Genomic DNA, 20,894 nt, shown 5'->3' on the forward strand with positions numbered 1-20,894 from the left:
AACTGTTGATAATTTATGTTTTACGATACAATGGGGACATAAAATTTAAATTTGCAAAGATAAAATCTAACAAACATTATTTAAATTAGGCTACTTGGTGCAGGTGCTATTTAAAAAATTCAGAAAGTGTAATTTAAAATAGTATAGGAGGCAAATTATTTTATAGCATATTAGTTTTTTAGTGGAATGAATTTCTGTTTCAATTTCCAAACATAAAATTAATTGATTCAAAAATGTTTCTGCCTTGGACCTCTGGCAATGTACTATAAATAGTATCATCAATTTCATCTTCATCGTCATCATTTTCTCCCATTTGCTGTTCTTCTTGTATGCCGCATTTTCGTGAATGGTCTTTCATTGCTGTGATCGAGGAGTGATACAATGAACATTTAGGGCAAGTTCGCCTTTTGAGAAGTGATTCCCCTTTCCCATCTTGTTTCTTGAGAGATGGGCAATACTCATCATAGCAATTTATCTTTAGCTGTTTTGAAAGGAACAAACTTTGAAATAGGCTTAATTTGCCTATGTTTTGATGACATCATCTTGGGTCTGACCCCCCCCCCCCCCTCCCCCATGTCAACACATGTCAACATTTGGTAGACCCCCCCTCCCCCCCTAGCTGATGACGTAATATGTGAACGCTCCCTTGTGTTGTTTAGAAAGTTACCCCCCGTCTCATTTCTAGCGTCTTGTGTTGTTTGACTTGTGTAAAAAGTTACCCCCCGTCTCATTTCTAGTATCTTGTGTTGTTTGACTTGTGTAAAAAGTTACCCCCGTCTTGTTTCTAGCGTCTTGTGTTGTTTGACTTTTGTAGAAAGTTACCCCCAGTCTCGTTTCTAACAGTGTTATTTGACGTTTGTAGAAAGTTACCCCCGTCTTGTTTCTAACGTCTTGTGTTGTTTGACTTGTGTAGAAAGTTACCCCCGTCTTATTTCTAGCGTCTTGTGTTGTTTGACTTGTGTAGAAAGTTACCCCCGTCTTGTTTCTAGCGTCTTGTGTTGTTTGACCTGTGTAGAAAGTACCCCCCGTCTCGTTTCTAACAGTGTTGTTTGACGTATGTAGAATGTTACCCCCATCTTGTATCTAGCAGTGTTGTTTGACTTGTGTAGAAAGTTGAAAAACTAATGGCGGATCGGGATAGAGTCTGGAATATTTTTTTTCTTCTAACACTGTTTTCAATACAAAGCAGAATCACATATTTATTTCAAAAGGTAATGGCCTCCAGTGAGTCCTGATTCGTACCCAATGGACTACAGTCTACAGAAGCAGAGCCAAAAGAGTCAATTCAAAATACACGGGAACAAATCATTATTTAATACATTAGAAAATAAGTTGGATCACGGGGGGGGGGGGGGGTGTTGGTTATGCAATATCATAAAGCAAAATCGGGGACCAACAGATGGCATTGACATTCGAGAATTATATCCCAAATATTCGATATGACAAATATGCCTTCCAATTATTAAAACAATTGTGGAATCAATATGTTTCATTATATTATCTTGATAAAATTATGTACACAGATTTCAATAAATGGCTTTGATGGTGGTAAACTTCTGTTGGTAGAGCACTCGCTTCACACGCAAAGGGACTAAGATCGATCCCGGGTGCACTCGATATTTTTTCTGACCCCCCTGTCCACCCAGCAATCAATGGGTAGCTGAGTCTGTTAGATTTGGCGGAATGTAGCATCATAGCATAGACTAGCATCATATTCAAAGGATAGCACGCAATTGATATCGTCCGTTTCACGCTATAGCAACCGGGATAAACTCAAGGTCCAATGGCTCTAAAGGATTACTTTTTTTTTTTAAGGTGGAAAATTTTCAGTCTTTGATCATTTATATTTTTGCAACTACAGGCTTCTAAATTTTTCCATCGCGTTAAACTCCATGTTTATTTGATACCGAAGGTTAGTAATAAAGTAGGCATGTGGTGCAATTATAAGTTACATTTCATCGAGTTTTTAATAATAGTGTACATCTAGATTGCAATTGCGCCAACATCTCATGCAATGTGAGCTCCAAGCTCTTAGGGGCGGGCGTACTTAAAGTACTTACTCGATAGATATTTCTAGCACGCCCAATTCCAACACGCTCTGCAATATTGAACGCAGGGCTGGGTTTTATCTGAATTATATTTGTTTAATACATCCCATGAGCATCGGATTTAGGCACGCTTGGATTCCAGCACTTTTTTTTTGGCCTCTCCCGAGAGCATGCTAGAATCCAGTGGGTACTCTTCGGGAAGTCCCAGGTTAGAGAGTTTTTGCCAAGATCAGAGTCATTAAAATCGATCTATATTAAAAGGAGAGTTTTCTGGCCAAGTTTTCAAATAGTGTTTTTCCAGAGTACGGCAGAACTAGGAGTTGACTAATTAATTTATTGGTCGTCAAGCATCTTTGTATCTTCTTGGACAGCTTTTCCTCGTCGCACCTTTTTAATTAATGGCTGGGTTAGTTCATCCGGTTGGTCGGGTTAACGTTTCGGCTTGGTCTTTGATCGTATCACGTCATTGACAATGGAATGATGAGATGATGTGTTAAGTATAGATGGAGTCCCTGGATACCAAACGTCACGGGATAGATAAGTCACTGGCCAAGATTTTAAACGCCTAGGCTTTAGGAGCAATCTCCGAATCCGATCCCTCAGATTTATAGGCATACCTATTAAAATCAATCACCCCCATATCAGCATCCATTCACCTTATTATATAGTATTAAATAAATCTTCTTTCAGCTTATCCCGCATTTTTCAAGGTTGCCATAATGAATGCTCCATCTCCATGCATTTCGGTTCAGCGCATCTTTCTCCATGCCCAGTTCTTTCTTATTATCATCCTTTATCTTATCCCACCATCTACTTTGGGCGTCCCTTTATCTGTGTGTCGACTATACTACTATAGTGTAGTATAAATGGATATAATATTATACGCCCAACGCGTTATTGTGGCACAAGTGCCCTGTAAACATCTAATAATAATATATTATTATGAATGTAAATCTTTGAATATGACGGGGGTGATGAGCGAGTTGGTACAGCATATCTATTAGTGTCCACATTCCAGCCATCGCACTGGCAATGTGAAAAAAGTGTATTAAAGAAGAAGGGGGGGGGGGGGAGAGAGAGAGAGAGAGAGAGAGAGAGAGAGAGAGAGAGAGAGAGAGAGAGAGATCCGCTTTGAAAAACGGTACGTTATGCTTTAAACTATAAATACAATCATAAAAAGTTATTATTTGTCCTTTGTCACTGTGTCACAACTCTGGTTTTCTTTTTCACCAAAATAAAACACTCTCGAGTTTCACATTGTCATTGCGTTGGTGATTCATTTTCATGGTTATTCAAAGCGCGGTGTATCTGCTCCTTGTATTTCTTTAAATGAATAAATAAGTTAAAATTAAATGGATAAATAATCTTCAGATGGTACGTCTGTTTGAATAGATTGATTTTCTGAGAAGAATACGATGTGAATAAGTGTCTGACTGGATGAGAATTACATTTACTCCAGATGGTCCTGTGTTCGAGGGGGGGGGTTGTGTTTTTTATTTTTGTTTTTGTTTTTGTTTTTTTTTTGTTTTTTTGCTCTTTTTTTTTTTTGGGGGGGGGGGGTCTAGAACGAGAAGCTTAGCCCCGATTACTCACTTTTGGGGAATTGTATTGCAGTTTACGCCCGGGACATATCAGCCTGAGGAACGAGTAAAGGGAATTTGATTTGTATGTATATTATATATATATATATATATATATATATATATATATATATATATATATTATATATAATAGATAATGCGCTTGGCCAAGGAGTTCACAACATTGCCATCCGGAAGTATAACGAACCAACACACAAACTCTGTGTAACCATGAACTTTTATAGTCTGGTTAATACAGTTTAGTGAGAACAACTCACAAACGCGGATGGCAAAAACAATAACAAAGGCCTGAGTGACGTCATCTGCATACTATCTATATATATATGTGTGTGTGTCTGTATTTGTGTGTGTGTGTGTGTCCATTAACCGAATGCGATCTCAGTCTAACCTTTAGCTAAATGCAGACTAATAGTTGTTATTATTCGCTTATACAGTTCTACTTATAACTGGAGTGCTCTCTATCTATCTATCTATATATCTATCTTTTATCTCTCTCTCTCTCTCTCTCTCTCTCTCTCTCTCTCTCTCTCTCTCTCTCTTTCTCTCTCTCTCTCTGTCTGTCTGTGTGTGTGTCTGTGTGTCTACTAACCATGGAGTAATAAGAGAGAGAGAGAGAGAGAGAGAGAGAGAGAGAGAGAGAGAGAGAGAGAGAGAGAGAGAGAGAGAGAGAGAGTTTCTCTGTTATTGTTTGTGGAACACCTTTTGTGTATTTAGTTCTCACTAAGTAAATGTATAAATAGTGATATAAAAGTCTTATGTTACACGTAGTTTAGTGTGCTGGAATGTTTCATAATTTTGTTGTGAGTGAATTGCAGAAATGTATAGCGTCAATCACACACAGGTTATTCACTGGATAACTGGAACCGAACGGAGACGAAAATGAATGTACTTCCAACAATCATGACGTCATTTCCCTCGTAATGACGCATAGTAACTTAGTAACTGGCTCTAAACTATCGGAACAATGACGGACGCCCTTATGAAATATTTCTCCAACGAGCATAAAAGTGTATCCAGAGGAAAAAAACATAAATATGATCATGTTTTGACTTTTATACATTCTGATCACATGACATATAAAAAGTTATAGCCAGCATGAAGAGTAAAAAGTACCGATTTTCTTTGTTTAGAACCAAGCTGCTTGCCGTTGCTGGGCGACGTGACATCTTACTATTGAATCCTATTTACAGCCTATTTATAGACATGTATCACGCTGTCCTCGTGATCTCTTGTGCAGAAGGAAGAAGGTGTATGTATTATTAATTAATAACACGTTTGATTCTCAAACTTGTTATTTCATATAATACATACTACAATGATCAGCCAAAAAAATGTTGTTTTTTGTTTTTGTATTATTATTTTTTTAATACATCTTTTAAAAAAAAAAAAAAAAAAAAAAAAAACTCTTTATTATTCTGCTGCTGATTACAGTTTTTCTAAATCTTGAAACATATTCATATATCTTTTTCTTTTTTTTTCTTTTTTTTTTTTTATGTGTTATGATTGTTTGTTTATATTCGTTTGATTGTTAGTTTTTTGTTTGTTTGTTTTCTGTTTGTTTTTATATTGTTGTGTTTAAATAAGAAATTGTTTTTATATTGTTGTGTTTAAATAAGAAATACACAACTTTTTTTTATTAAACCTATTTTTTCAGTTTTGTTGTACAGGTGGTCTGAATCCTTTTATGCTAATAAAACACATTGTCACTTCTTAATTTCCTTTTTTTTTTTCATTCCAGCCCACGGACTAGCACCCCTAGCAGCAGCAGCAGCGGGTCAGGGTGGAGATCGCTACCAGGCATTTCTTTTTTCTTCAACCCCCTCCCCTCCTGTCCTCGGCGTGTCTTGTGTGAAAATTCTGGCACCATGGCACTCCTGGGCCTGCCCATGTTCCGGGATGCCAAGACGTCTTGCATGTTCTTGGGAGTTCTCATCATTTCCTACTACATCGTGATGGACATAATCCTCTTCATGAGATTTAGAAATGTCAACATTGTAGAGGACTCCAAACCTGGCCCTCCCGATGAAATGTATTCCCCTTTTACTCACCTCTCTGTCAAAGCTTTGATGAATGACCATACAAGTCAATACATCATCAGTCCGTCTGCGGAGTACTTTGATATGTTTACTAAATTTTCAACAACCTTTACCTTCATCACACCGAATGTTATCTCCTTCACTCATTTATTTTTAGCGTTATTGTCCGGAAAATTTGTTGCCTCTGAAAATCTTTACGATCGTCGAATTGGTGTGCTCATATTTCAAGTCAGAACATGGCTGGATGCATTTGATGGTGTTGTGTATCGATCACAATCCAACACACACTTACAGTTCCAATCTGTACGATCGACAATAGGATACTATGTGGACACCAATTGCGATGTCCTCGGTGGAGTCTTTCTCTGTTTTGGAATACTCTTTTACTTGTGGAAAAGATTCGACCCATACAAGCAAGAACTTCCATCTTGGAATAAAACACAAGAGGCCACAATTTCAAAACCAGGAATGGCCACAAATGGACATCATAGCACAGGCAATGGTAGAGGGGAAACGTACAGCAAGAAATATGTTTTCTGGAAGGTTCTTTGCTTTGGACTTGCTTTAGCAGCTGCTGGAAAGTGCTGGGACTTGATAGTTGGTGACTTTAGGCTGATTTTTCAAGAGGATTTGAAAAATCCTCAGATTTCGGTAAGTAATTTAAATTACTTTTTTTTTTTTCATTGGTAGCAGAAAGGTATCTGCTTTAATGGAGCTTTTTTATATAGCGCAATATCCACTAAATGTGCTCACAGCACTCTACAAGGGGTCCCTGGCCAACAGCGACCCTTAATATGTAGGATGAGACATGCTGCCTGTTAGACGATAATACAATCTTTTTCGGACAGAGAGAACGCTGATAACAGCCAGGTACTCAGTTTTTTTTTTACCAGTAATAAACTTGATATCAATGAAATGATAAAAAAATTTATTTATTTATTTCTTTTTGGTAATAAAAGAGAATTATCTTACCTTGAAATCTTTCTCATTCATTTATTTACTTTATCAGACCAACGCAATCTTCTATTCTTTTCATCAATAACTCCAGAGCACAAATGTATCAAACATTCAGAGTTTGGTGTTGGTTTGTTTGTTGTTTTTCTTTCAATAAAATAAACCTTTCTGTGATAAACTCTTTTATTCTCAGAAATAAAAGGAGTCTTCTTCTTTTTTTAAAAAAATTATTTATTTATTTTATTTTATTTTATTTTTTTCCTCACAGGTTTTACAGTTTCAAATGTGTCACTCTTCAACGGCCATGTTCCTGTTTTACATGTGGAGAGTGTTGGAGGGTCAGGCTGTGCTCCAATATTTTCTTATCCCTATTTTCCTTGATAAAGTCTGGGTAAGCTAGCAATGATGATGACACTTTTATAGTCATAATTCTGTACGGAAACAACATTTAAGCATTGTCAATGTAATTTCTCTTTTTGAAGTTGTTGCTTTCATCATTATTCAAACCTTTTATAGTCTGCCGCTTTTAGCTGTGTAGAAGCATTTTCAATGTCTTTTTTATCTTCTTTTAAAGAAATGTACTGTTATTGGCTGGTATTTGTCTATCAAAAGGATTTCTTGTGATAGCAAGTAATGCAGCTGCAAATCAAATATTTGGATCAGGGAACGGATTGTAAACAAAACTTCTCTTCATAATCGTGCTACCACATGCGTCATGCTTTCTCATTTCTCAAACATTTAGGTCAAATGATCAGCTCATTGATGTTCCTTCAAAACACTCCCCATTTTTATAAGGAAACATAGTTCTGAAGTTTAAGATAAAGCATGAAATTCGAAAATCCATTTCATGAGAAAATAAGAGACTAAATCTGCATCTTTTTATTTTAAATAGTTAAGTCTGATTGTCTGATGTTATATTATGATGGAACTGAATTTTAATTGAAAAAACATATTGATCGGAAGATATTGATGATTTTTATTTATCTATTTATTTCTTGTAATCTTCTATCCCCAGGAATTTCTTAATTATACCCAATACATTCTGCTGGGAATCATAGTGGGATTATACATTGTCAGCCTTATCTATGTTCAACATGTGAGTAAAATTTGGCATGTTACAATTTACAATTATTGTGTTACAATTAACATAGCATTAGCTAACAGAATCCGAGTTTATATTGATATGTGACATGAAATGTTTACTTCTTAAAACACAGAAAGGAACTTGGTTGTTTACTTCTAAAACCTCTGATTCAGGTTTTTTTACAAGCAGATAAATGGAGCTAAATATTTCTTGAACAAAAGGAAATGTCCATTCACTGATCTTCAAATTATACTTTGATTTTGGGATGAATTTTCTACCTGTCTGTAGTCTTTATTGGCATTGCTCATTGATTGGAACCGTTGTCTCTTTGTAAAGAAAGATAGGATTATTTTTTTAAAACGCATTATAACGCATCACATGTTATACCACTATCATCATACACAAAGCACTTCAGATTGATAACGACTATCATGACTCCAGCGAGGTTATATACATCATGTTTATCTTTGTACCTGGAGTTTATAGATAAAACATGAACATTTTTGACTTTACTCAAATGAAATGTTTGACGTTTATTTTTCTTTTCTGTTTTCAGGTACGGACTGCCCTCAATCTGTAGCCACAGCAGCAGCTTCTAACCATCGTTTGCCCATCCCCATCTCCCCCTCCCAGTCCCATCTCCATATCATTCTGCGTCATTCATCATCTCTTATTACATCCCCCACCCACTCCACAACCAATTCCTCCTCCCCCAATGCCCTTCATACATAAGGTTTCCATTTCATTGCTGTGACTTTCACACTGTCTTGTTCTTTGTGCCTCTTGAATAATTAATCCACATCGTCATCCTCATCATCATCATAATCTTCATGATTGCTGTGATTTTGAAATCAAATAATCAAAATCTTGTGAAGAGGGCAATCATGTCCATTTTTGTCACCAGCAACAACCGTGATAATTATTGAATTCATACTAATCATTAACTAGTCTCACTTCTATTTGTATTTTTCCTTTGTGACTAGAATTTCAAGCAGGACCAAATGCCTATAATGCTGCAGAATGATTCTTCATGATGATAAATGGAGTAGAAATATTGAATCGCTATGGCCACTCTATATTTTCTTTGCAAATGCCAGACGTTTCTTTTATAGTGTCTAAAAATCAACAAGTATTTTATTTCAATAATTGAAGAGTGGATTTTTTTCATGTTGGTAGGAGCCTAAAAAAAGGTATAAATGAGATTAAATTTGTTGTTGTTTATAACCTTATTGCAATCAATATTTAGTAAAATGTACATAGGAAAATACCTTTTTTTCTGATTCAATATCAGTAGAATTCAGATTTATTTATTTTAAAGACGTACCTCATCACTTGGTGTTAATTCTGGTCTGCTTTTATAACTGGGTGATTTTCCTATATGAATAAAACACGTCTGGATTCTCAAGTTTTCATGGTATGTCAGTCAGTGTTGCATTCAAGTTTTGATAAGAATTAGTCTTCAAAAGAGTTTTTTTCTTACCCTTATCACCAAACAAAACTAAATGCAAACCATATTTATTCTATTGCCAAGGTATATTACAAATGTAAATTATAGTGTGGAATGAAGATTATTTTTATGTCAGTGATATAATCACTGTAGTAAAATGTTAAAAGTTGATTATTCGTTCTCTTGAAACAAGGATGCCAATTTTCCGTATATTTACGGAATTCAGTATGTTATAAACTATCAGTATATTTTCCAATCACCTGCTAAACCAAAAACAAAAAAAGGAAGTACATAATGTCTTTTTACTGGAGTTCAGCGCTTGCACAGGGGTGGGTTGGTCAATGTATTTGTGTAAACGTTTAGTCAATTTTTTCCTCCTGAATTGGCAATCCTGTTGAAAGTTGCAAAGATTGAGCAAGGTCAGAAATACAACCATATAATTGTCGACAGTCATTAGCTGAATATTGGAGAGATATATAATATGTATTAGTATTTCCAATTAATTTCAAAACATCAGCTAACCTGTCTTTTCTGGGTGGGGTTCCTGTCTGTCATAGTGGGCAGGGAGGTACATACTGTGTTTTCTATCCCCTTATATCTGTTTTCCAACATGCTTTCTGTCTTTGTCTTGGAATGAGATTACTTGGTTTTGTCCTGGCCCTGGCCGGAGTCCTAGCTGCGAGGGAAACAGTCAAATGCATAGTTATAGTTTTTGGAGATGATATTTTTTTCCTTGTAAATCATCTCTCTGTTATGTATTATTATATTTGTTATTTTGAATGTATAATGTAAGCATCTGAGTGTATTCCTCTTTGTTGGATTTTGTGCTTGTGTTCGGATGAGACTTATAGGTGATCTCAAACTAAGTACATTGGTGGTATGCTCTTGGAATCTACATCTGATCCCTATTTGATCCCAGTTCCCCTATGTCGTACTTTTTCTTGGGTGCTCTAATTGTAATTCTAGAACTTTTTACTATCCCATTTTCTTCTTTTTTACTGGCGCTGATATAACCTAAATGTGTTGCAAGCGCCGTAAAACCCTTAAAAAACAAACAAAAATTAACCTGTCTTTTTATACAGGTCACATCATAATTTTATTTCAGAAATGGCATGAATGCTAGTGGGGAAGTATTAAAAATTAATAATAGTCGTTCACTCACAATGGCTCAATCTGAAAAAATTTAATTCGATCCACATAGTTTGCTGGGACATAATAGTTGTATCATTAAAATATTATAGAAAAATATGCAGTTTTGATATTGTTTGTATACATCTACTTATTTATTGATGTTATTTCATTGTAAGTTTGGTTTATGATTGTAATAATTTTAATTTTAAATTGTTAATTATTCAGTATATCATGATTTTCAAACAATTCTTCGTATTCTGAGGATCATAGAATTGGCAAACGTTATTTAGTCATCACAAATTCGTCCAATGTGTTTTCAAACTTAAATCTTTCTTAATGCGTCCTGTTTAAGTTTGAAACTTGTTGAGTAAATGGAAAACCAATTCATTATACCACAACATACTTAACCTTTATAAGATATGTACTTTCATGTAACAAAAATACCCAACTTAAGTTAAATTGATTTGTGAATTTATTCATTTATGGAACAATTCATTTTTTGTTGTTCTTTTCCAATTGTTTTTTTTTATTAAACCATTTTTTTAAAAAACGATTTGCGTATGTTTATAACTACTGTCATTTCTTCGTTTTAAAAAAATATTTATGTTAACTCAACTTCCATGTAAGTTTATTGGATTGTTCAACTTTCCCAAGGCCTTCTTCAATACAGTCTACTGCCACTTATTCAACACTCAGTTTAGCCAACAATTTGATTTATCAGTGAATGGGAATTTTGGCATCAAACGTTAATGTCTGAATAACGATTATAATCTGACTTACATTCAGGCACCATACCAGATTTTGAAGAAAAGCTAAGTGTTTTTGTTAGCTTTTTTGGCATATTACTTCTTTACCATAAATTCTTACAATTCTCTGAGTGACAAATTTGGGATCAGGCATTAGTGTATAATAAAATTCTGGAAATGTTTATATGAAACAATGCCTGGCAAGACAGAGAAAAAAATCAGTGGTACTTCAATACCTAACTGTTCATTTTGATATCTATCATTGTCACAATACGGCAAAGGAACGGTCGTATCCATAAGACAAAAGTTTTTCAAATTTTCTTCAGTGATCGTCCTGTGTGCATTGAAAATTGCTTAATAATCAAGCTGTGCTGATAAGCTCATTAAGACTTGGTTAGTTGTGATTCTTTGGTTGTCAACATGATGTTCGAATTTGAGAGGTGTCTTTAATTATAAGAAAGATTTTTTTGGTTATACTCCAATTAAGTTGATTTTCGGTTACGTCAGGTTTTTTTTCTGTGGAATCGTCTTATCCAAAGTCTACTGTGTTCAGTTATCTAATATTTTAGTGGGAGTGAACTGTGTCAGATAACAGGCAATATGCTGGAATTGAGCCTTAACGCAGCTTGACTTTTGATATTCCATAGTATTGTAATGCAAAAGTTAATGGGAAAAGGAGGGCGGCGGGGGGGGGGGGGGGGGGGGGGGGGGGGGGATAGGGGAGAGATTGCCAACTTATTTGTTTTAGAGTCTATGACATTGAATTTCACTTTGTTATATATTTGTCTTTAAAAAATAAAATAGATATTGTACTTTTAGATAAAAATCTTAGGTGGATGATATTGTAAAAACAAGACTCTGCCGATCTACTAAAGTTATAGTTATATGCATTTGTTAATCAGAATATTACATTTAAATGACTTGGACATTGTGATTTCTGAAAAAGATCCATTTGATAAGAGTAAGAGGCTGCTATCCAGTTCTCTGCGATAGTTTCTTAATATTGGCAAATTGCTTTTGTAGTTTTTCGTTTATTTGTTTTGTTTGTTTTTGTTTTGTTTTTTTCTATTGATTTGTTGGGGGGGGGGGGGGGGCTTATGTTTTTTTGTTTTGTTGTTTTGTTTGTTTCATTTGGGGTTTTTTTTGTTTGTTTTGTGTTTTGGTTCGTTATGACCTTGGAATATTGCTGAGAAAGTTAATGTGTGGAAGACAACCACAAATGTGCTTCCTTCGAAATGTAAAAGAGCGTGTAACTTAAATCTCTTTTTGCAGGAATTAATATACACTTTTTTTAAATTTCTTTACGAGATTGGAAACAGAATATATCAATCTTGGTTACATTGACTTAAAATTATATGAGGTTTTATTTTATTTTATTTTTTGTTAGTTTTTGTTTGTTTATTTGTCTGTTTTTTTCCATTAAATTAAAACAAACTATAATTTACCCATTATTAGAAGTGACAACTCTTTTGACCACTGAATTCACCCAAACATTTGATACAAATTGTTTAAAATACCTTTCTTTACATAAAAACCTTTCTAGTTGATGTGTTTTCTGTTAATATGGCATTGTTTTAATTCTAGACATGATATTATGATGAAGGATTTTGATTGCTTAATGACAGATTTATCGAACAGGATTTCTAAAACAATATAGTTGTTTTATTATCCAAAGGAGAAATCACGTCTCTCCATTAGCATTTACATGCAAACCATATGATTTATTTTGTCGTTTTATAATCTACATGATCCTCATTTTCTAACCATTTATTGTATTTGAAATAGTATTGATTTCCTCATATACCAATGTCTATATTTTATTTGTAATAATCAAATGTCATATCTTTTTAATCGCTATTATTTAAATGAGGATTTGAAATGGAGTGAATGTGCAGACGAGAGTTCGTGTTATTCTATTCAGGTTGTATTAATTTCAAACTATTTTGAACACTTGCTGTGTTTAGATGTAAGTTTGGATTGTGAATTTAACTTTACCGTATTTTGTATCCAAAGTTTACTGTATCTATTATGTGTGTGGGTTTAATGTTTCCTGTTTTTTGTTTTTTTTTGTTGTTTTTTTTTCCCTTGTGGTCTTTAGTTTCTTTTGTTTCTGTTTTTGTTTTGGGTTTATTTTCATGTTGTCTTTCCTAAAACTTATGTTTACGAATAATTTTCCCATTTTTGATTTGTCGTGCATTTCTCTGAAATAAAAATTTGTCATGGTCACTATCATGGTATTAGAACTCAAGGTCACAACTTAAATTATTTCCAATATGTTCTCTTGGAGTATTTTACCATATGAAATGGATGGATATACTTAACTGGCTTCAATGAGGTGACTTTTTTTTTAAAGGCACAATGGGCTTATCACTTCTAATGATCTAATATCTAAATGCATATAAAAGTAACATAAGTCACTGTTGCCGGGTTTTTTTTTTGTATTATTGTTATGGATTGTGGACTGTTGAATGAACAATTCTGATTGGTTGCATGCAAGTTGTTAAGAGATTGAGGTTTCTTTCACAGAATTCATTTTATCTAAACCATAGATAGTGTATTTTATTCTACTTAGTTGCTTGACATTGTTTTCTCTCAAGTCTTTTTACCCTAGATCCATTTGTAAGTTGAATGTTTTTAAATGTCATTGTAATTTGATTTTCAGACGCTTTATTTGAGATAATTGCTGAATTGTATTTTATTACTTCAAAACATTTTTGATTGCTATATATTTTTCTTTTTTGTTTCAGTAATAGGCAGAATTTAATAATAATAATCTCCCATAGTGGGCAGGGAGGTACATACTGTGTCTTCTATCCCCTTATATCTGTTTTCCAACATGCTTTCTGTCTTTGTCTTAGAATGAGATTACTTGGTTTTGTCCTGGCCCTGGCCGGAGTCCTAGCTGGGAGGGAAACAGTCAAATGCATAGTTATTGTTTTGGGAGATGATATTTTCTTCCTTGTAAATCATCTCTCTGTTATGTATTATTAATTGTTATTTTAAATGTATAATGTAAGCATTTGAGTGTATTCCTCTTTGTTGGATTTTGTGCTTGTGTCCGGATGAGACTTATAGGTGATCTCAAACTAAGTACATTGGTGGTATGCTCTTGGAATCTACATCTGATCCCTATTTGTTCCCAGTTCCCCTATGTCTTACTTTCTCTTGGCTGCTTTACTTGTAATTCTAGAACTTTCTACTATCCAATTTTCTTCCTTTTTACTGCGCTGATATAACCTAAATGTGTTGCAAGCGCCGTAAAACCCTTAAAAACAAAAAACAAAACAATAATAATAATAAAGTTTATTTTTATAACACCCAATCCCGTTGACAAAACAGCACAGGCACACAAAACTAAAACATCCTTATAAACATTTGTGTACACACACACAGACACACACACAGTAATATAAGAGCACACACATATACCGCACAATGACACCCCCCCCCCCCACACACACACACACACTCACACACACACACTTGCGCGCATATACATACAGAGAGGAAAAGTAGGTATTATGAATTATTGAATTTAAATCATATCCGAACATTTAAACAATAGTGGCAAATGAAGGGAGATTATTTGCTGTGAGAATTCTGATGTTGGATTAAGAGTTATCTTGCATACTTATATGTGAGCAATATAATTGTAGGATTTAAAAAAGATTATATTGTATATTAAGTAGGATGTTTTATTTAATCTAGTGAGCATCTCATCAGATGAGATTTTAATTTCTTTTTATAAGATGACTGGGAATCCACAACCCAGCTCCTAACACTAAATGATGAAGAATTCCAGACAGTGGGAGCAGCATGAATAAATGCACGATCAGAGGCTTGATCTATAATACGTTAAAAATTCTGCTAAAATATCACAAGACTTACACAACACAACGAAACACGTCTTGCCTGTTAGGCGACTGCACACATAATCTTTTTGTCTTTATTGTTGAGAGAAGGGAAAAAATGTAGCATAAAATCACATTATAGTGTCATGTTGGATATATCAGATAGTTTTACAAATAGGGAGTGTTAAGGACAGTTTCCTCATTCATTTTATACAGATAATGCTTGTCATCTGATTTGCTATGAATATGAACAAGGTTTATTGTATATCAGAATCGTTCCAGTAAAACAAAGTCCTGCTGATAGTGATAGCGAAATGACTATGATGAACATTTTGGTTTTGTTTGATTACTTTTCTTGTTTTGTTTTTTTTAATGTTTTGTTTTTTAAAAATTAGTTTTATTAGTTTGTTTTATGATTTTAAAAATGTTTCTTCTGTTTAAAAAATACACTGACTCAGTAAGTTGAACATAATTTTTATAGCTTGAACTCAAGAATTCCATTTATTATTTATCCCAAACTTCCTATTTCTTTTTACCTACCAAAATTATTCCCTCTAAAATGAAATCTTGGCAAATTTCATAGACTAAGTATGTAAGTTGTATTTGAACGTTTTTGGATTTCTGAGATTGTCTTCCTTCCAAATATCATTTTAGTTTTGGTTTTTAGGGGGGTTTTTGTTTGGGGTTTTTGGGTTGTTTGTTTGTTTTTTTTTTTGTAATTTAATGACTATTACATTTATATAGAATCTTTTACAGACATGCAGATTAAACGATCGATGCACAATAGTGGTTGGGGCTATTAGTATTAGTTGTCCTGCTGGGTTGGGGTCTTTTGACCTCTGAAGTTGGCAGAGCTTTCACTTATTTCGTCAATCTCCCTTTATCTGTTTTCCCTTTCCATATTGCTTTCTTCTTTGTTCTAATTTGGCATTGCCAGGTTTTTCCTGGTCCTGGCAAGAATCCTTAGCTGAGAATGGGGCAGTTGAATGTATGGTCCCTTTTTTTTTTGAGAGATGGTATTTATTTTCCTCGAAAGTCAACTCTCTGTTATGTACTATTTTAGTTTTTAGTTTTGAATCTGTACTTTGTAATTTAAGTAGTGTCAAAATAGGCACATTGATAGATTGCTCATGGAATCTTCCCTTTTTGAACCAGTTCCCTTCGTCTTACCTTTTCTTTAGTGCTTTTAACTCCAGATCTAAAACCTTTCCCTCATCATCTTCGTTTTTACTAACACTGAAATGACCTAAAAGTGCTGCAAGCGAAACCTCTAAAAACAATATAAATCCTAGTTGTTCAGGGATTTAAGCTATTTATCCCTCTCTATCTGTCTCGAGTGGTGGATAACTCATACGGTAGAGACACGCTCTCCCCGGTCAGGCGGAGTTGTTGTACCAGTAAGGTCGCGGGTTCGAGCCCCCTTTGCGGGCGCGAAACTTTTATTCTCCATTGTCTTCTGGCACTTTCATACTCACTTCATTTCTTGTTATTATCAACACAAGTGCCTGCTCCGCCCACTTTTCTAAATTAAAGTCTGTTGTCCCATTTCAAGTAGTTTCCATGACTATTCTGTTTATTTCAGGCCTTGGTTGGGATCCTTATCTTGGAGGGAGACATATGTTTTCAGATTATAGATATTAAATTAGTTTTGTTTATTTAATTTTTCAAATTAAAAAGTTAGAAATTAAGGTTTGTCTATTTTGATTGTCAAATTATGAAATCTTAAATAGGAGTTTTGCTAATCATGAAATCATAAATGAAAATTTGATTGTGTCGATATATAAATATGACGATACATACCGTTAACCTCTACATTAAGTTTACAAAACACATTGCAGTCTCGTCTAGAGTCTAGATATTTTAATTCTTATCATAATGATAAAAATTAGTGAGGAGATTTTTTTTCCTTTCCATCCGTACCAGTTAGGTGAATATTATTTGTTTGTATATCTCTATTAGAATAAGTTGTAAGTATCAAATTATGAAAGCAAAACCTCAGGCTTCCTTCTTTTTTTTTTTCTGCATAGGACAAATAATTAGTTTAAGAAACTATTGCCCGATCACGTTAAAGTAATCGAACCTCGATAACAAAGGATTGACCTTATCATTTTGTTATTGTTGTTGTTGTTTTCGTTTTTTATTGTAGTTGAATGTGTTGGTTGATTTTTGCAGCTGATTCTACTTATATAATATTTGGCCATCTTTTTTTTTTTTTGGGCCATCCAGCAGCTAAGTTGTCTCAAGCGCCATAAAACACTCTTCAAAACAAAATAAAGATTTATAAATACAAAAAAAAAAAAATAATAATTATAGTGGAAAAAATATTTCGGTTAGTATTTTATTATGGCGTTTTGAATGGCACCCCTTGATTGCTTCTGCTGTGTCACAATAATTGCGTAAATTATTATTTATGAAGAAACACGTGTATTTTCTTTCGATTTAAACCATAAAACTTTTACCTCAGTTGATTGATTAAGGCTTCGGCAATACACGAGACAGTTTTCTGGTTTAAAAAGAAAGAAAAAACGTTTTTTGTTTTTTTCTTTTTTTGTTGTTGTTTGTTTTGTTTTTATTTGGGGGGGGGGGGGGGGGTGGGGAGGGTGTTTTATTTATTATTTTTTAAATTGTTTTGTTTTTGTTTTGTTTTGTTTTTGTTTTAATGTATGCGACAGATTTGTAGGTTGTAACAGTTTGGATCAAATCAGATATTTATTTTTAAAGTATACAACTAAGCATTTGAACTAGACAATGGGATCGGTTACAATATTAATTTTTTTAAAATTGAATGTAAATTTTGTTCTTTTTATTATTATTATTGTTATTATCATTATAATTATTATTATTATTATTATATTTATTATTATTATTATTATTATTATTATTATTATTATTATTATTATTATTATTATTATTATTATTTATTATCATTATATATTATTATTATTATTATTATTATTATTATTATTATTATTATTATTATTATTATTATTATTATTATTTGCTTTATGTTAAATTCCGTCTCAAAGCCTCAGCATACTTTTTCCATAGTTGACGACTTCATCGTTATTAATGTTTATCATCATCGTTATCGTTTTCCTTGATCCCCGTTTCATCAATATTCTCCTTACTTCATTTGGATTCACGTGTACTTTTCTCCTTCCTACCCCCCCCCCCCTTTTCTCTCTCTCTCTCTCTCTCTCTCTCTCTCTCTCTCTCTCTCTCTCTCTCTCTCTCTCTCTCTCTCTCTCTCTCTCTCCCTCTCTTTCTCTCCCTCTCTTTCTCTCCCTCTCTACCTGGGTGGGGATCCTGACCTCCCATAGCGGGCAGGGAGGTACATACTGTGTCTTCTATCCCCTTATATCTGTTTTCCAACATGCTTTCTGTCTTTGTCTCGGAATGAGATTACTTGGTTTTGTCCTGGCGCTGGCCGGAGTCCTAGCTGGGAGGGAAACAGTCAAATGCATAGTTATTGTTTTGGGAGATGATATTTTTTTCCTTGTAAATCATCTCTCTGTTATGTATTATTATATTTGTTATTTTTAATGTATAATGTAAGCATTTGAGTGTATTCCTCTTTGTTGGATTTTGTGCTTGTGTCTGGATGAGACTTGTAGGTGATTTCAAACTAAGTACATTGGTGGTATGCTCTTGGAATCTACATCTGATCCCTATTTGTTCTCAGTTCCCCTTTGTCTTACTTTTTCTTGGGTGCTTTAATTGTAATTCTAGAACTTTTTACTATCCCATTTTCTTCCTTTTTACTGGCGCTGATATAACCTAAATGTTTTGCAAGCGCCATAAGCGGGTGGTTGGATGGGAGCATCACCCTTGAATCATATACCTATGATGTTCGCATGGGTGTACGATCCGATAGTGATGTCGTTTCTTCTTCTCTTTACTAGCCTATCCTGCTTCTTTGGTTTGTGATTGTATTTTTGACAGGGGATATTTTTTTTCTGTAAATCTTCTGCCTGTTTGTTCTTGGTTATTTATAATTTAGCTTATGATATCTTTAGGTTATGATTTTGATTTACATGTACTATTTTTGTTAGATTGCTTGTTTTTTTGTTTCAGCGGCCTCTCATATAACCTCAATTGTGTTGGAAGAGACCTAAAGCAACAAACAAAACAAGCGCCATAAAACCCTTAAAAACAAAAACAAACAAATCTCTCTCTCTCTCTCTCTCTCTCTCTCTCTCTCTCTCTCTCTTCTCTCTCTCTACTCTCTCTCTTCTTCTCTCTCTCTCTCTCTCTCCTCTCTCTTCTCTCTCTCTCTCTCCTCTCTCTCTCTCTCTCTCTCTCTCTCTCTCTCTCTCTCTCTCTCTCTCTCTCTCTCTCTCTCCCCATATATATACACACATACAGGGTGTCCCAGAGAAACGTATACACCTTTTAGCAGCTGATATTTTATCATCTAGAAAATTAAGTGGACCCTGACGCTTCTGTGACTGGTTCTGTTTACTTGGAATTGCTGCACTGCAACAGCCTAGCACTAGTGATCACTTGAAAGAAGTATAATTTATTTTCAGCAGGATGGGGCACTTTAAAATCCTTCTTTGATGGGAACTTGCCGAACAGATGATTGCACTGAGGGGTTTTCTTGAATACCTTTTACATTCACCAGCTCATAGCACTGCATTTTTATTTGGGGGTACCTAAAGGACAAAATTTACCCAATAAAACCTACAAAAATTGCTGAGTTAGAGCAATTATTGAACGCGAATGAAGGTAAATACCAAAGGAATTCTCTTGATAATATGTACTTTTCCATTGCTTTGATTACAATGGAACAACATACACATCAGTTTGAGAACAAGAGGTGACAAAACGATAGAATGGTGTTTGTTAATTCTTACACTTGTCGAAATGTTTTTAAAAAGATAATAAACAGGTGGTTTACAATTACTTAAAGTGTGTATACACTTTTTGGGACACCCTGTATCTATCTATCTATATATATATATATATATATACATACATCCATACAAAAATTAAGTTTGCAATGTTTTTGATCGATACTGGAAATAGCAAAATTTAACAATGCAAACTTTTTCCTTTTTTTTTTTCCTCCTCCTGCATAATTCCCTGTCGCGATTAGTCTCGCACTGTTTTATAACAACATTAATTGTCACCATCCATTTGTTTAAATGCTCAGTAAGTCACGGTTAGTTACAAACTAATGAAGTCACAAAGCATTAATTATAGATCATGGGTTACTGTTTTTATAATTATCATTTGCACCATCATCGGCGTCGTCATCATCATCATAACCATCATCATTGTCGTTATCACCACTACAAAATCCAAAACAAACAAAAAAATTGTATTGAAGAGACGCGTATGTAATTTTGTTCCATGATTATTTCGAAACCTCGGTAATTTGTGGAAGTGTATATGTTTGTGTGTGTGTGTGCGCGCGCGCGCGCGCATATGTGTGCATGGGTTTGTATTTATTTCTGTCCGTGTCTACTTATGTGTGAATGTTTATTTATCAAATGTTCAAATAATGAATTGCGTTCTAGATGGGAATTGGAATTCATGTTCAGATTGTGTTTGTTTAGATATCGTTTCTCTATTTATGTGTATGTTTTGAATCGTTGTGTTTGTCTTACCGTGTTGTAGAATGATTTGTTGATAAATGAAAATAAAAGTTATTTACATTTCATAATTAGCGCTGGTGTGTGGTTTTATTATTTATTTATTTATTAGGTTTTTTATGTTTTTATTGGGGCGGGGGGGGGGGGGGGGGGTTCTGCTTTTGTCTTTGTTGCTGCGTGGGGTTCCTGCTCCCATAGTGGGCAGGGAGGTACTTCCTGTGTCTTCTATCCCCCTATACAGTATATGTTTTCCAACAGGCTTTCTGTCTTTGTCTTGGAATGAGATTACTTGATTTTGTCCTGGCTCTGGCCGGATACCCTGGCTGGGAGGGAAACAGTCAAATGTGTCGGTAGAGTTTTGGGAGATGATATTTTTCTCCTTGTAAATCCTTATCTCTG

General features: G+C 34.3%; 1 protein-coding gene across 4 annotated transcripts in view; it reads left to right on the forward strand.

Moving 5' to 3' along the window:
• Positions 1-10,416, forward strand: part of LOC144971108 (ceramide phosphoethanolamine synthase-like) — a 49,168-nt gene extending 38,752 nt beyond the window's left edge. For all 4 annotated transcript variants that reach the window (XM_078911508.1, XM_078911506.1, XM_078911507.1 and 1 more), the window contains 4 exons: positions 5,388-6,336; positions 6,908-7,030; positions 7,655-7,735; positions 8,280-10,416. In XM_078911508.1, coding sequence (XP_078767634.1) covers positions 5,515-6,336; positions 6,908-7,030; positions 7,655-7,735; positions 8,280-8,303 — 1,050 coding nt within the window. In that variant the 5' untranslated portion in view covers positions 5,388-5,514 and the 3' untranslated portion in view covers positions 8,304-10,416. The remainder of the gene's footprint in view (positions 1-5,387; positions 6,337-6,907; positions 7,031-7,654; positions 7,736-8,279) is intronic.
• Positions 10,417-20,894: the final 10,478 nt, after the last annotated feature.

This window comes from Berghia stephanieae, chromosome 4 (assembly GCF_034508935.2).
Source record: "Berghia stephanieae isolate SIO BIC M18660-M18661 chromosome 4, UCSD_Bste_1.3, whole genome shotgun sequence".
Lineage (NCBI taxonomy): Eukaryota > Metazoa > Mollusca > Gastropoda > Nudibranchia > Aeolidiidae > Berghia > Berghia stephanieae.